This window comes from Vidua chalybeata, chromosome 5 (genome assembly GCF_026979565.1).
Source record: "Vidua chalybeata isolate OUT-0048 chromosome 5, bVidCha1 merged haplotype, whole genome shotgun sequence".
NCBI classification, from domain to species: domain Eukaryota; kingdom Metazoa; phylum Chordata; class Aves; order Passeriformes; family Viduidae; genus Vidua; species Vidua chalybeata.
In genome coordinates this window covers 48,201,178-48,218,789 of record NC_071534.1, presented here as the reverse complement: position 1 = coordinate 48,218,789, position 17,612 = coordinate 48,201,178, and the positions used below count along the sequence as shown (strand labels likewise).

The 17,612-nt window shown below is 40.1% G+C and overlaps 1 protein-coding gene across 1 annotated transcript; it reads right to left on the bottom strand.

Annotated features, from left to right (window-relative positions):
• Positions 1–3,048: 3,048 nt before the first annotated feature.
• CAV2 (caveolin 2) lies at positions 3,049–14,339 on the bottom strand. Its single transcript, XM_053944000.1, has 3 exons — positions 14,117–14,339; positions 13,779–13,966; positions 3,049–6,867 (listed from the first exon to the last, which is right to left on the bottom strand). Exons 1-3 carry the CDS (start codon positions 14,267–14,269, stop codon positions 6,717–6,719), a joined length of 492 nt encoding a protein of 163 aa, XP_053799975.1. The 5' UTR covers positions 14,270–14,339; the 3' UTR covers positions 3,049–6,716.
• Positions 14,340–17,612: the final 3,273 nt, after the last annotated feature.

Sequence of the window (17,612 nt, the reverse complement as noted above, 5' to 3'; positions counted from 1 at the left end):
TGAGATGAATTCCAGAATAGGCTACATACAAAGCAAAATGAATGTTAGCAGTGCTTTCTTGAGCTGGAATACCAAGGCAAAAAAAGGCATGGGTACTATCAAGCAGTAAGAGTGAGCAAGTTACATCTGCAGAGATGGAGAGGGATGGAGCCATAGCCCATTGCCTCTAGCACTGCTGTATGAGAAATGTAGACAAAAGCAGAGATCTGGCATGGATGCACACAAGAGTTCTGCAAGGATCTCCTGTTACACTCAGAAGAAGAGTAATAGCTCAGTGGGAAAGGGCCAGGTAAAGGCCTGCAGAAATCTTCTGAAAGTGCAAAGGCTCCACTCCCCTTTTCAGTTACTATGAATGGATTATCCAGGGGTGGCCAGAAATTACCAGAAATTGTAGACACTCAAACTGGCCTTCGAAACACCACCCAGTCTTCTCATGGAGCTTTGCTTTGTCTTTAGTAGTCCAGGTCAGTTGCTAAGCAGGACTACATGCTACCTTGGTTGGCCACCTCACTGCATTTCTTCATGACACCAGCCTTAGGCATTTCATACCTAATTTAAAGAAATTTTTATTGCTCCAAGACTTTGCTTTTACTGAAATTTCAAACCTCAGGATTACCTTAGTTAAATACTTGCTCTAAACCTGGAGCAATGTGCAATTTATGATTTATTTTTTTCCATTTTGAGGGGAGGAAAAGTTTTGTTATGGGTAGGATTCCCAGAAACCAGTGGTGGAAAAAAAGGATTTAACAAAATCCCTCAAAAACTGGCAGAAAATGAGTCATGAAACTGAACTGAATGTGAATGACTGCTCACTGAGTGTCTTTGTCAGGTATCAAACACTCCTTCTTCCTCCACTCCTCACCCCCCTTTTCGTTTTAAGCTTGTGTAGTTATTCCAGTTATGGTATTAGCAATACTCCTGATATATTCCAATGTCAGCAAGATCAAAATCAGCCCTGGGAAACTGTTTCCTTTATGTATAGTTTCAACACCAACAAGGCTATCAGGTAACAGAGGCTGTCCATGACCAGCCTGCCTTATGTAAAGCACTTAAAAACCTGAGGCTTAGGAGTGAAAGATCATTGTTTTTTTGTGTATCTTCTATTCAACTGCTCAACTGCATCATTTTATGTGCAGTTTTGTATGTTTTGCTGGATGAAAGCCTTAGCTGCCAAAACTGTTGGTATTGAAGTTTTAGTAGTCATGCTACTGTTCTCACCCTATTGCATGATAACAAGCATTAGGATAGGATAAACATGCAGGACAATGTTTTCCCCATTCCATTATTTAAAGACTTGTAGTCCTGGAGGATTCACAGTGTCCTCACTCTCTGGAAGGTTTCTGTATTTTAAAATGTAAGTCTTTGGATCAAAATTTTTCCATAGAGATGTGTTCCCCTCGCCCTGGTATACAGGGCTGCAGGTTCATGTACACATTTGGTATTTGGCCTGTTTGTGCCTTGAATCCAAGGATTAGTTATACCAAGAGAGATGGGTAGCTCTTCTCACATTCCTTCTTTCTCACAACATCTAGACATGAGTGATTTCATTTTATGTGAATTGATGCTGCTACAAAACATTTCACAATAGCCTAAGGGCTAGAAGACTCAAACCAACACCTGAGAAACCTGAAATCAATTTTTGCATGAGGCATGCCAGTGCATTTGGACTCATTCCTGGGAAAGTGTGTTTTGGGAAGTACCTTATTCTGCTGGTGCGCAGTTAAGTATATTTTGAGGAGTCTAAGGCCCCCCTTCTTTTGGGGTTCTGACTGGGCTTAGATGAGTAAGATGCCAAGCTGATCAAATAAGGGCAGTTCTGGGCATGACAAAAGTAAAACTGTAGGTATTGTGGGGGGTTATGGGAAAGGGAGGTGCCTACTGAGTTCAGACATGTTCCTGGTGGGTGGCAGTTGGCAGGGATTACTGTTTTGGATCAAAATGCATGGCTTTTTCTCATCTCAATCTTTTATTAGAGCTAGCCCCTGTATCAAGATAGCTTGTAACTGCCTTGACTGGAGAGGCAAATAGATTGAAACCTTTAATTCTGCAAGACCCTGTGCAAACCAAGTCTCTCTTTTCTCAACCCTTTTCAGTATCAAATACCTTGAAAACTGACCTGGACCATGAACAGTGGTCTATGTCAATGCTGTTCTGTACCATTCTTCCAGTCCTACCATATTATTAAATGTTCATGTGTTTTATAGAAAATGTCAGACTATGAGAACTTGTCTCATTAATGGGACTTAAGTACCCACTCCTTAAGGCTTATGTAGGATGGGCTTTTTGTTACTCTGCTTCTCTACCTAAGCACTGCCTGATAAACCCTAGCTGATAGTTGTATCATTGTGATAGCTCTAAGAGTTTAAAATAAAAAAGCAAAACCAGGTGCATAGGGTGAAAAGGCAGCTCTTTTTGAGCTGAGACAGTTGAAAAAATAGACAAGCTTTCCTCAAGGTTTGAAATAAAAGTGAATCTCTATATTTTATCCCATCTGAGCATCTTAAGTAGGGTCTGATTCAGTACTATATGAAGGAGTCCTTCTTTCAGCCACTTGCAGTTGGAAGGGGAAGCTATACAACAGCTGAAACTGAACATCTAAGACAGGGGACACTCACCCGTGGCATCAAGTTGTGAGAGAAGGGTGTAGAGAAGAACCTGCCTCACTACTTTTATGAAACTCTAGTTGCTTCCATCAACCTTCCCAATTTCTGCAGCAAATACAACTTTCTATGTAGCAGAGCAAAGAAGCCAAGCCCAGCCTTGCCCAATATTTTGCATTAATCAGTACAGACTCTTTTCTCTGGAGGATGATTCAAAGCAGGAACCTATTTTAGCTCCTCTGAATTGCCTCTCAGATGTTTTCCTTTTGTTACAATAAGCTTAGGAAGATTAATGTAACCAAGATATAGTTAGCCTTTATTAATTAGCCTAATTTGTAAATCCCTGAATGAAGAAAGAACCTCCAATTTTAATGCCCACCTGCTGGTTCAGTATCTCTGGAGGCCTTCAACTCTAATTTTCATGAGCATAGACAACAGACAACACTGGTAAAGTCTCTGGTGTTTGACCTTGTTCCATTTGCATTTTTATTAAAAAAAAAAAAACCAAACAGATGTATTTTCCATGTTTTTTTAAAAGAGTTAATAACAGCAATAGTTTTATCTCTGCAGGTGGGGGAATGATCACACCCTGTAAAAATAAAGGACTTATCATTCTTTGGCTTCCACTTTATATAAGTGTGTGGTCTGAGGTCCCAGAGCTGCAGGGATGTTCTGAACTTTTAGTCAGTGAATGCTTAAATGAACTTTTTGGATAGGTGGGAGCAGGCTCTTCATCTACTAATACTTCAAAGTTTCTGTTAAGAATTTGTTTCAATTTATACGATGAACTACTAGGGTGGTGAAATACAAGATACAAATATAAAAGTTCCAGAATCAGATTAGGAGCATTTTAGGAAACAGCTCTTATAAGTAGGCAGGTTAAACTTCTCCATAAATTAAAATTAAGAAGTCCATAAACACAAATCCAGGGTGAGTTCTGTATGTTAGTTGTGATCTTCATGAAAAACAAGATGCTGAAATATTTTACAAGTCAGAACTGAGTTTCCAGCTCATGGTTGTAGACCTAAGGCCTGCAGTAACAAGAGACAGGCTGAAATCGTAACACCACACATTTATTTTTGGTAATACCTCTACCATGATGCTGGAAAATCTACTCTTGTTACAAGCAATAACATTTTCCCCATTCCACAGACATGAAGATTCATCAAAGTAATCTAAATCTGGTGTAAATTTTCTTACATTTGTTGCAAACAATGAGACTCAGTTTCTGGACTCCCTTGCCTAAATTCTCACTTGTGAGCTGCTTTTAAGGGATCAGCTGGGACGGTTTGTCCACATTTTGAACAAATTAGAGACAAACCTGCTTCTACATCGAAGAACACAATTCAGAGCTAGTTCCCATTCAGTCCCTGTTGTCCAACAGTCCTGTGAGGTTTTCACAGTATATGCTGTGCCAGACCTTCAGGATGTATGTCAGAACCATAAAAACCTGAGAATACTTGCCAGCCAGAGTTGCCTGGGCAGATTCACACCTGAGTATTGGAGAGTCTGTAAATACTGCTACTTTCTTCCACTCCTTTTACAGACAAAGTAAGAGTATTTGCCAAGCATCTAATATTTTACCCAGAGTCTTAGAGTGCACTTTTTATTTGCTTATAGTAAAGGCACACCTGTTCCAGAGAAAGATATTGTTATCAATATTTAAGAAACTAAGAGCTTTAATTACAAGTTTGCTTGAGTCTTGTAGCAGCTAGAGAAATGGTGGAAAGAACTAATCGATGACAAGCCTAAATCAAAATAAGAACAAACCAAACCATTCTACTTAATTGTGATAGCTAGAGCCAGTTGACTTCAGTAAGCTATTTAAGAATGCATACCATAAAACATAAAATATATATCCAGGAATGCATACCATAAAATGATACATCTTTCTCTGGGGAATGGCCTCATTCTCAAAACTTAAAATGCAGACTTGGGTTCCTTCAAAGCGGAGGCTTTTATAGGGCTCCTTTTAGACACAAGAACTAGTACTGATTGATTTATTTTCTTTTTCTCTTTTAAATGAATTCATCAAGAGGATATTTTTCAGTGGAAAATATCTTTGTAAAAGTTCTTGGATGCTGTAAAAGAAAATAACTCTCAAAAGAGTTCAAGCCTAGCCTGGCCAATTTTTATTTTCAAAAGAGTTATTTCCATTTTTAACACAAGAAAGGTATTTTGAAGAACACATCTGAAAAACAAGCTAACTTCTTGCAGAATAAAAATGAACAAGAGCAGTTTCCATGGGCACTAATCATTAAGATCCAGTTTTTTAAAGCCATATGAATCCCTCTCTAAATGGCACAAATGCTAAAATTACTTTTAATATACAAAGATATTCTTAATATACAAAGAATATCCAGCTAGCTCTAATAGGCCAACAGACAAGAAAAGGAAAATTCTGCAGCTCATCTGTAAAGAAAGTGTGCGCCTGTAAAAAGAATTAAGCATTATTTCGAATGTTGCCAAAATTCTGCAGAGATAGCAATCATTCTGTATGGGCTTAGTTGCACACTGAGATATGTAATTTTCTACTATAAATACATTAAATGCAGTTGATAATAGGGGAACTATATTGATATTCATCCATTTCCTTACCTCTGAGATATTTTGGAAGAACTGCACAGTATTCTATGGTGTTTGGCATTTTAAGAGTTTGTTTAAAAGCTGAAAAATCTGAAAAGAAATGAAGTTGAAAATGGGAAACAGTGGATATTTTGTTATTTTATTAGATATCTCTCGTTTGATAAGAAATTTGAGACACTTTAGAAAATAACATTCTAAATCATACAAACATTTTACAATTGCAATTTATCATCTGTATTTAAATAAAACAGCAACATAAGCCCACCAGAAGGCTAATGCAATTTTAATGTACCTCTGCACATTTTCTGTTATTCTGGTTTAAAAAGTCATATTAGACATGCAGAAGAAAGAAGGTCTTTTTCAGGGGTTAGGCTTTGAAATACTAAATAAGCAACAGAGAGAGTCAAGTCAATAGTTAGGTGTATTAGACAAGGATACCAAGTACACTCATTTGCCTTCTGTAAGAGCTTGCTACCTACTTAAAGTGCTAGCATAGTGTCTATTGCTTTAAATATCACAATGTTCGCACCAATAATATACAGAAATAGGCAGGGTAGCATTTATTACACCCAATTTTTAATAAAAAACATTTCTCATAAACAGATATTTCCAAGTCTTTTTCATAATCGTGTATAAAAACACTTATAATCTTTGCTTTTACACACAATCATATATAATTAATATATTAGAATTGCACAGCAACACTCAAAATCTACTTAATTTAGAAAAGGAAATTTTAGTTATCTAAAATAATTTTTGCAGTGTCTCACTCTTGCTGCTTAATAAGTTGGTTAGAATTCAAATACTAGAGAAACTATGCTTCTTAGAAACCTGACCAACTGTCATTTACAAAGGTACAAAATATACAGCAAAATTAATCTCTCATTAAATAAAATATACAGATTAGCTAATGTTACAGATCATTAGCTAACACCTTATTTTAAGGGACAAACTTCTAGGGAGCTTCCCCCTTCCCACCCCCCCCCCCCCCCATATAGGAGAATTACACAACAGTTCCTTTCCCTGTATGTTTATGCAATGAGTCACGTTCACTTTAACTGCTGATAATAGAGGACTGGGTTTATCATTCTGCATAGTGAGGCCAAAAATGATCCCTGGTGTAACTGCAGTTAAGTCAGTGTGAAACCCTAGAGATCAGTTTTGTCTAAGGTATCACAGCCTATTCATTTATTTATTTATAGTAAGAACACCACTCATTATCACTATGGGGGCTTTTAGTCCTCCATGAGAATTCTCCTGTAATCTACCAATCAACCTACCATTAAAATAAAGTGTTGCCAATATACTCCACGATCACTCTGTTGTTAAAATAGTGAGCTATGAAAACTGCCTACTAATTCTTAAATGGATCTCCCTGATAATAAATGAGTTTTAATAAAAACAGCATGTTCCCACTTAAACCAGCCATTGTAATTTAACAGTTTGGAATGAATGGTAAGTGCTTGTATGTTAAGTTAGCAAAGAAGTATAACACCAGCTACAACTACAGCAGTGTCACATCTCTGATGTTTACTCTTGGTCCAGGCGTATATTAACCATGGCAAAGCAGCGGCCTAGGCTCTGAAAGAATGGTACAACAAAAACATCTGTCAGGCTCTTCCATACAGTTTGCACTGAAGGCAGGACCATGAGACAGGTTTTCACAAAAGGCACCACAACCCTGTAAAAGAAAAAACAAAAAATTTGAAGATTGGTGCTGCTACAGCATGGGGAAATCAGGATAACGAAACACACGTGTGACATCTTACTGAAAAGAAGTGGTTCTTTACCTTTTATAACTTTATAATTTAAATATTTAAGCAAGTTGACTCTACTCTCTTGCAGTCATTCTCCATCAATTTTGTTTGCTCAAGGCCTCACACCTGCATATGCATGTGGTCCTCTGGCCAGAATCATTTGTATGCAACATGAGTGTGTAGACATTGGCTTTCTTTTCATTGTGTCTGTTTGCTAACTGGCAATTTCTTTACATGCCATTTAGAACGATGAACTTTTGCTGCCTCTCCCTGCTCCTGGCAGGGCTGGTGTACATGATCTGACATAGCCCTGCTGTGACCCACCGTGGCTGAAGGGCAGTCATCTCCTAAGGACTCACTTGAGCTGTGGTCATATGTGAATGTCTTTAGGGGTTGACAGAAACACCATGTTCCCCAGTTTGATTGACTGGAAACAGCATGCTTTACAATCTGCTCTTGCTCTGCTGTATCTTCTGGTGTTTCTTTTATCTGTCTGTCTTGCAGGCACATACAAGTGCACAGGCACACATGCACATCACACCATTGGTGTCTCATTCCCACCCATTCCTGTTACAGTGCTACAGTAAAACAGAAACAGGGAGGCAATATCTTACAATACAGGTACATGCCACATCTCCAAAAAATCGCTGATCCTGTCAAGTTCTTAATTTGTGAGTGAGAAATTAACATTAGAATATGGTCAGAACTCCTTATCATGGGATAAAATCTTTTTATTCACCCAGGATGCATACTAGAAAGTATTGTGCTTTCATCTCCTGAACTTTGGTAAGCATCTGGGGATTGTTCTTCATGTGTGCCAATTCCAAAGCAATGTCATTACTGGTGGCTTGAGCCAAGCATGCCAACAGTGGAGGACAGCCAGAAGTACACATATGGGAAGTTCAGGAGGGCCAGGGAATACATTACAACTGACCACAATATTTTAAGTTATTCTTCTTCCTTGATCATTTACTGGTCTAAACCTCTGGTCATTTCCCTAAGCTGTTCTTATTTGGGTGCAGACAAACTAAATGTATACATAAATAATACCGAAGTTCTACTTGGGCAGATTTAAAAAAAATCTCTCTGCCATACTGAACATGTTTGCTTCCTAAATTAGGTAAAAGGAGCTATAGATTCTTTTGACAATGATAATAAACTCTGTTCTATTTTACATTCAAAATTTAAGTTCCCAGTCTTGTATTTGCATAATTCCACTGCAGAACTTTCACTGACTTTTATTGGAATGACAGAAAATACCTAATTTAATATTTCATCATAAGTCTGAAAAAAAAAGGTGTCATGTATTTACAATGCATACTCCTCAGATTAACAAAGTAGAAAAAACCTACCATGTTTAAAAAAACGTGAAGGTTAGAAATGTACCGAATCAAAATTAATTACTTTCAGTGTTTATCTAACAGCTTTTGTCCTACAATGCAAGCCATATACTGGTACATCAATGCTCTACTCAAAGCTAGCCCAGATGGATTTAAACAAGAATAGTTTTTCTAAAACCTTCTCTTTTGTCTCTGCTGAAACACCCCATATAGGACTGTGAGCATCACTGGAAAATTGTGCCTCTAGTTTTAAACTGAACCCTGTAAACTATGTGTTTATAACCACCTATAATGTCACTGCATATAAAATAGATGATTTATAGAGTAAAAAACTTAGGCCTTAGCCTGTTAGAATACAGCTGATAAACATCAGTAATGCAAAGAAAAAAAAAATTGCTATTTTTCCAAGCAACACAGGGAAAGCACCAGAAATGGCTATTCTGTTTGTGCTGACTTCACCTCTTTTCCATTTCAGATAGTTTATAAGGACAATGTAATTGCTCCATTGATACCATCTATAATTCATTCGGCCTGATTTTTTAAAAAATCTAACTGAACTGGAGAGAAGCAGAAAAGACAACATTACTTTTGACCCTCTATTGACAGGATCACACAAAATACAAATAAAACAAATACTGCAGTATGCAGAAGATTCACAGAAAACTGTAGAAGGCTGGAGAAGCAATGATCATAGTACTTGAAATTGCTGTAGAGGTCAATCACACAGTACTGGAACTCTTTTGATAATTATCAACTATTTTGATAATCTTAAGGAAAATAAACATTAAAATGTTTTGGTAATGTTTTATAATCTTTTAGCACTTGTTATCAATTTTTTTATTTATTGTAAATGCATGCAAACCCCAATGTAGGCTAAATCCATAGGAGTATACATGAGACATAATAGCAACCAAAGCTAATTAATGTAAATAACTTTCAATTTTACAGTAGAAGTCCATCTACTAATAGAACAATTACTGAAACCTCTTTCATCAGAGAAGAAAATCCTTTACACCAAGGAGAGTCATAAAAGGTATTTTCAAAGTTTTAAATTATGTGAGTGTGTATTTACATTTTTACAAGTCTGCATCCCGTCCTGCAGAGGATGCCTTATCTGACAGTGTGATATTTCCAGGTTATCAGAGCGTGTAATGTGCTTTCTGTGGAGTGACCAGTCACACTTAAAAAGAAATAATCAAATGCCATGAGAAGCCATGTATTTTTTTTTGTGACTTGACAAATATAACATACCCATCCTTTGCTGTGGATTTATTCTGGTCTGCACTTTTGTTCACAGACATAGAAGCTACCTGCTTGAGTAATGTCTAACAGTAAAATTAAAGTAGCATATCCCAAGGATATCAACACTGATGCCATATTGGTAGTAGTACCAATAGTTACCATGTAGTACAGCATTAGGAAGAAAATGAAAGGTGTGTAGAATTTGTCATCTAAGCTGAAGACAGCTACCTATATGACCTCTCATTGAATCTTGCTATATATATATAGATATAAAATACCTCTTCTTTGACCAAGTGGGATGAATAGTGTCTTTTGGACACTGTTGAACTGAAAAGCGCCAATTACCCCATTTTTTCCCCTCCTATCCTATTTTCTCTTTATTCTGTTCAAGGCATGACATCTACAAAATTATACCCCTCAATGTTTCTCACTTTTGTTCATGTTACTTTTTCTTCTTGCTAAGCCCTGAATGAACAGTGTCAAGAACCAAAGACCTCTTGGAAATGGCAGAGCACAGTTTAATTCCCACTGAAAATGAGAATCAACTTTTCACAGACTTGGGCAACAATGTTGGAGTAGTCATGCACCATTAATTCAGATTCCGGCTTCAAAGTGAAGAATCATACCTTCTCCTGTAATGTTTTTCAAAATGGAATCTCAAGACACATGTCTGAGATACTTAACACTTAAGATACTGAGATACTTCATACTATTTTTCAAATGCTCTATGTTTCTGTGCTTAAATTGCCTCACTCCATGTACTACATCAGGATTGTGAATTAAAAGTCTTGTATAGCTCTAAAATACAAGCAAGCATTGTGAAAAGATGGCTAAAAGTTACCTAGGAGTTGTACAGCTTCTTGTTGCATGCCATTAACCACTGGGACAAGTGAGGCAATGGATAATCACCAAAACCTTTCACAACTCATACACAGTATCTGAAGTGAATTAAAATAAAATAGTATGTATTCCAGGACCTGGGTAGACTGGAATAGATAAAACTACTACAAAAGAAGTAAGACAACATCCACATACTTCCTTTCCCTAAACCAAGGGATATGTACTGGACATCAAAGAAGAGGCATCAAGGCAGCACCACCCGACTGATTATAAGGTAGGCCTTCCTAGCTGTAGTGTAATTTATTTAGATTTCAAGCAGTCAGTAGGGACATGGTTTTATGGTTGAGTATGATAGCAGCAGTTATGTAAATGAAGTTGTGGAATACAAAAAGGTAAGAAATAATGCATGTCCATATCTGCTTTTCATGTAAGTCCCTGTCTGTATCTCAGCACTGTGAATGGAAGCTCAAGCGGAGAAGTGCTGTGAATACCTACTGCTTTAGCCAATGGTGTATAGAGCAGAGTGAGCCCATCTCAGATCCAAGACTCAAGTTATGGATCACTGATTCTTAGCGTAAATATGCTATGTACCAGAACGCTATTCTAATAAGACTAGAAAAAAGCATATATGAAATTCAAGTGTTAATTTCCGAGAGGTGGCAAACATGTGGCTTGGAACAAGAATCAGTCACTGATCTACAAGAAATATAACAATTTTGCATGAGCCTCTTGAAAAACCAGAAGTGTTCTGTTCACATTCAGAAGTCAATAACCTTAAGAGCTACAATCTGAGCACATATTTAAAAGCTTGCTAATTTCACAGAAAGATGTTACAACTCTGTGTGGCCTGTATACTCTGGTGAGAATGACAGTCATCAGTAAAGAAAAGATGTGAAGTTGACTTCCTTGAACTGGCTTGTATGTGGATCACCAGCCTGCTAGCTGGCCCAGTTTCAGCCCATCTGTATCTTTTAGCAGGTAGTGTGAAACCAGATTCTGCTCAAGCAGCCAGTCTGGGAACACAATATGCTCCATCTCCATGGTTAAAAAAGAAAATTAAATGTATTACTATATATTTCTTACTTAGCTTTCTTTTTGCAGGTGAAAGACAACATTTACTATGAGGTGTGATGGGGGCAATTCACAAGGTGCCCTTGAGTGTGAGAAATGCTGAGTTAGACTTATGTGGATTTTTAACATGCTGATGAAACTGCAACAACTGCAACATGTGTGACATCAACAGAGCTTTCTGCTTGAACACCTCCAGAAGTCTTTGAAACACTTTTTAATTTAGCCCCAGAAAAGGATGACAAAAGTGAAGCACAGAGACTGAGTGGCAGGCTTCTGGGAGGGTTTGCCCCAGGGTCCTCCCATGACATTTAAACAGTTGAAGACAGAGTTATAGTGGAATTCCCTTTCTTTCATATACAAAACAAGGAGTTACTTTTTCTTTCAGACCCAATGGGCCTACAAGGGAACTATACCCTTTATTTAGGGCCTCTAAATGTTCACTGCTTTTGCACTCTCTTCTCAAATGCAGCAACACTGAACTCCTCACTCTCATGATATCTGGAACATGAAGAGGTGCCAACTTAGAGATGCCAACTTAGTTTCAGTGTGTTCCACTTTTGTGTTGGAACAAATCCAGCTTCTTTGTGGGAGTTTGTGGGAATATGAGGCAGTATTGCCTTTAGAGGGTAGCACTGGATGGAGTCCAAGGGGATGCAGATAGCACTACTGAGTTTTGTGATTCTTTCACATCCATCCCAGGTGCAAGGAAGATCAAAACAAAAGATCAATTCTATGTTGACAACGAACCTAGGCAAAGAAAATGATTTGTTGGGGAAGCAAGTGTGTTCACAGAAAGTCAAGAGAAACTTTTCAAGGGAAGTGCTACATTCAGACAGTCCTATTTCACATGTACTGAGAACCCACGGTTCCTGAGATAGTCACTAGGGACTACGTTCATAAATAGTAACTGACCTCTGTGTCCTGGATCAGTGAAACCCTGTATCCAGTCTGTGAAATCCAGATACAAGATCCTTCTGAAGCACAAAAAAAGTACTGAAAATTTAATAAATTTGGCATTGATGAATTTTTCCACATATATTTCACTACTGGAAACCTATATATTCTCACCATACCCTTTTGCAGTCACACCGCACACTATGGCAGAGTGACGGCTGACAAATCTAAAAATCTGGGCAACACTATGCCTATGAACTGTTTGTTTGTAACGATTTAGGAACAAGAGATATAGCAAGTGGGCATCCCTAAACAGCACTGCAACTTCTTGAATATTATGCAAACACTATGTTTCAAAATTCAAGTTAATCAGTTTTCAAAGTGGCTTGACAATGTCATCAACACAAGCTTCCACTGTACTTTCAAAAACTGAAATCTGCACCCACGACATTACCACCACAAGTTCAGATAATCAATGTATTCCTAGGGTTTTGAGTTCACTTCCAGTTTCTGTATGCTGTTTTTCTTGATAAAAGGAAAAGGATTCCAGTATTACCCAAATCAAATTAGACTTTGCCCAAAACTCATGTATATGGAAAATCCTGGTCTGCACAAATAATGTCAATAATCTGCATTCATCCCTTCCTCTACAGCCTTTTGGATTGTCAGTTCTTTCCTCAACCTCATTATTCTCCCTGCCTTTCTTCCTTCTCCACCATCATCTCCCTTTCTGGTCTCAAAGTATTCTTCCTGATAGTTTGTGAGCATATTATGCTTAAAGTACACAGGTTTGGTGTGACTTGCATGGCCATGTATTTGCCTGTGAACTTGTGCCATGGCCAGAAGCAGCTTTCCTGTGTTCAGCAGGGTTTTCTGCTTAGGTGGAAGGGCTTTGGAGCACTGCATCTAGAGATAGCTATGCACCAGATGCAAGGCACTGGCATTACATTTTCACTGGCAGGAACACAGAGCCAGCTGGGCCCTCAAAAGCTTTCTTCAGTCTGTGAGGAAAAAAATGAAAGAGGTAATGGTACTAAGAAGTTAGCAATAACTTCAGGTGTTAGTAATACTTCTGCCTAGATAATTCATTTAAAATACAGGCTTGAACAAATTCTGCAGTTCAGTCTAGAAAACAAATTCAGTCACTATTATCACTCCAGAAGCCAGCAAAGGCTGGAATGCATTGCTGTAGCTGCTGTCCAAGCGTGTATACAGGCTCTCTGCCCCAAGGAGCTTTCGCAGTCATGACAGACCGCTGGTAAAACCAAGGCAGGGAGCTGAATCACAGAGAAAACATTGTTTCCTGTTCTGTCCCTTTAGAAATAAAGCAGTTAATATTAGCTGATCTGGCTACCGATGTGAATTCGGAGACCGGTGGTTGGGCAGTAATGAATGCTAGAGGAGCTCTGCGGAGCTGTCGGCAGAGCCCGGACACAGCACGCCCTTACCAGATGTGCAGGCAGCTGAGCGTCGCGAAGACGATCCCCACAACCAGGGCCATCGGTATGGCGAGGACCAGAGTCAGGACCTTGTAGATTACGTACTTGCTGAGCTCAAACAGAGCGTGGCTGCAGATCCAGACCTTGTCGAAGGAGTGGGTGAGCTCGGGCTCCGCGATTACATCCTCGAACCCCAGCTGGAACGAGAGGAGGCTCTAACGTCACGGGGAGCTGGGGCGCGGGGAGCCCGCAGGGGACCCCTCCCCGCCGAGTACCCGAGCCCGGCCCCGGCCCCGGCCCCGGCCCCGGCCCCGCCCGCCCCCGGCCCGGCCCGGCCCGGTCCGCACCTGCAGGTGGGAGTTCAGCCCGTGAGGGTCGCGGTCCAGCTCGTCCTCCGCGCACTTCTCCGTGTCCGACAGCGCGGGGCCGCCGCTCCGCGGGAAGTTGTCGTCGTCGTCCATGAAGATGCGGGTGTCCACTTTCTCCGTCTCCAGCCCCATGGCGCTGCCGCCGCTGCGCGGCTCCGGCCCGGCCCTGCCCCGTCCGCCGCAGCTGCCCCGCCGGGCCGGGCCGGGGCGGAGCGGGGCTGCCCGGGACACGCCCCGCGGGCCGCGCCGGGAGCCCTGGCGAGCGCCAGGCACTGGCGGGTCGGGCTCGGGGTGGGTGCCCGCCGGCAGCCCGCGCCCGTCGCCTTGGGAACCGCTCGGTGGGCGCTCAGCCTTCCCGGCCGGCTGCCCCGGCCGCGCTGGGTTTCCCCGTTCGGCTGCGGTGCCCGGCTGTCACCGCGGCCTCGCGCCCGACTGGCCTTTGTCAGCGCTTGTGGCATCGCAACAACGGGCAGCAGAAACAAAAAGCGGAGGGGATTGTGCTCTGGGCCAGGCTGGGCCGTGGCTGTGGCCCCTTTGCAGCTGTAGGGGAAAGAGGGAAAGAAGCGGGGAGGAGAGGTGGGTCGCCACTGCCCACCGAGGTTCCCGAGTCCGGCCCCACCGGCCCGTCACACTCCAGGGCGACTTACTGGACTCGTGCTGCTTAAACTGCCTAATTTCTGCTGCAGTAAAATACCGCATCTGCCATTACAAGTATTTTCATGCCTTCTTTGGGTTTTAGCTTCAGTCCATACAAATTATTTCCTCTATTTTATTTGAGAACATGTTTTAAACCTAAGAGTGATCTGTATAAAGTCACAAAACTATTATGACTGCTAAAAATACCTGATAATATTGATATGCAGAGTGATCTCATGAGCTGCCAGGAGTTCATTTTTGCTGCATTCAATAACCACAGTCACCTGTCAGTCTCGGAGAGAAGTGATATTACTAGTCAATCCTCCAGACCTGTTAAAATAGAGAGGAAGTTGCTAATTTTAACTTCCTTTAATTTTCACCACTACATTAAGTTAAAGAGAGCTTTATGCTTTAAAAACCTCACAAGAAAGCGATATAAAAACAACGATGCAAAATTTGGGTAGGATATCACCTGTTACAATGCTCTGGTTCATACTGCATTGTTCTTGTCTGGAAGTTCTGCAGAAAAGCTTTGCATCTATGTGTAACTCATATTGATGGGTATTTTCTCCCGTATTAGTGAGCTTAGTGATACTGATCTCACATAAATGTTTTGGACTAGGTTTAAAAAGCCTGCAAATTGGAGTTTACAGGAGGTTCAAAGTCAAGCAACGAAACAGTGTGATGACTCAAGACATCCTTATGTGTTGCATTTCTACCCTGCTTCCCCTCACCCCTCCTGCCTTCTTCCATTACTCTTTGCTCCATGAGTGAGAAGAATAAAAAAGCAGGTAGAGTTGAGGTTCAGCCCTACCCTTCAGGGTGATTCTGTCCAGCAACTGTTATTTTTTTGGCCTATTGATATGGAGATGTGGGTGCAGCCCAAAGGCATTCATCAGGTTTCTGATAGCTGCTTGGGTTAGGCACAGAAATTTGGACTTGGTGCTGCTGAAAAGGAAGGTAGGAGCCAGCAACACAGGCTCCCAAACTTGCCCCTTAGTTACAGAAGTCAGACCATACTGTTTGTACCAACTATTTTCTACTTCTCCCCTCACTAGAGGTATGGATCAGGTGCATGTGCACAATCTGGGACCTGCTTTTGAACAGCTCTGCCCATTTCCCAACCCCTCCTGCTGCATCTCACTCAACCCAACCAGCTGGAGCTGTGAGTCTGTAGCTTTATTGCTCTGTTCCAGCTTTGCTAAAAGCTAGGGAGTGGTTCTTCTTGAAAGATCTCCGAGATCACAGTCTGCCACTGGAGAGTGGGCTTGCAGTATCAGCTACATCTATAAAAAGCAAATAGCACTTTCTTGTTCATGTCCATATACTTTTTGAAATCTGTTATTGTATTAATTGAGAAAGCACCATGGAAAAACCAAGAGTTTACCTTTGTAATCTCTGAGGATTTGAAATAAAGTGGTGATGCAATTACTCCTGAAAGACTAATATTTTTCATGGAAAGCCTATTTAAAAGCAATAAAAGCTCAAGTCTGCATATGACTGAGGACTGGGGTTATTAAAAACCCCTTAAATCATGCTGTCTTCAATAACTTTGGTAGTTATTTGGAAAATATTTGTATATGTCTTATCAAGTGAGGTTGAGAGTAAAGTCAGAGCAGCATCAAGTTATAATCCCTGGCAAATGCACAGAATAAAAGGACGTATATACAATGTTCAGTGAGGGGGATTTTTCCAGTACCCATGTTCAGGGACACCAGCCTCAGTTTTCTGCCACCATGTACACTTTGAAGTACAAAAGTAAGAGTAGGGAAATATGACCATTAACAGGGTGCAAATCTTCTCCAATCTTACATGATATTCTCTAATAACCTTTGGACAGATTTTTTTTTTTTTAAAGATTCTGTGTTGGTAAACAGCCAAGGAATTCTATCATGTATGTGAGTATTTCCACGTTTTAGCCCAGGTGTAGTTCTTTATGTGCTGAACTTCTGCTTGAAGGTAACATCAGCTGTTGAAGAAATATATCTCCATTTTCTAACCATTACACCTTTTGCTGCTATGTTTTTAACAAGTGAAATGGTGACGTTTTTCATTATTATGAATTCTTTGTATTAGAAGAATCTCTCAGAATGTATTGTGGTACAGAATACACAGCTATTGAACAAATAGTCTCTCCAAAAGCTTGTAATCAAAACTATAGGCCCAGGGATGAACAATGGATGCAGACGGGGTATCAAAGAATACAGGTGGGGTATCAAAAAAAATCCAAGCAAGGCTGTGGTAGGCTCAGTAGTTTTATTACTGTTTTCATGCACACCGTTGGAAAAGGACTTTCATGAACTGTTTTGTAGAAGGATTATATTGCATGTTCACTGCAATTCCTCTGAGGTATTGAGTGCAGCATAAGGGGAAACATCTCAGTTCACAAACAGATTTATGGAGAGTGAATGAAGATTTTGGCAAAAAATTTTCATATCTGTCCTTGAAAAAAAATGTTACGTTTAGACTCTAACTAATGTGTCATTTTATTGAAAAAATGTGGTGTCCATCTATATTTGTTTTATAAGGGTGTTCCTGTTTAAGCTTTGAGTATTACTTTGATTACTTTGATTATTGTAGCATTTTATAAACAGACACAAACTGTCTTTCTTGACCAGGGCAGGCATGTCAGTTGTGTATCTTTTGGCACCAGCTTTCACAGTTTCACTCAGCATTCGAGAAAGTGCCTGTCTTCGCAAGAAGACCATAGACAATGGCCAGTTGGGTCTCATCCATTCTATTTTGCTTGTCAGGATGAGTTCAGCTCTCAGGGTATCGTTTTCCTGTTTTTTCTCGCTTTTCCCTTTTTTGTAGTTTAATCTAAAAGTACCATATAATG

Excerpts from the sequence above, each read along its gene's own strand:
- CAV2 (XM_053944000.1), bottom strand. The coding sequence starts at position 14,269 with ATGGGGCTGGAGACGGAGAAAGTGGACACCCGCATCTTCATGGACGAC. Across the intron at positions 13,967-14,116 it reads GGCTGAACTCCCACCTGCAG|CTGGGGTTCGAGGATGTAAT; the intron begins GTGCGGACCGGG and ends CTCTCGTTCCAG. Across the intron at positions 6,868-13,778 it reads CTCAGCTGCCTGCACATCTG|GGTTGTGGTGCCTTTTGTGA; the intron begins GTAAGGGCGTGC and ends TTTCTTTTACAG.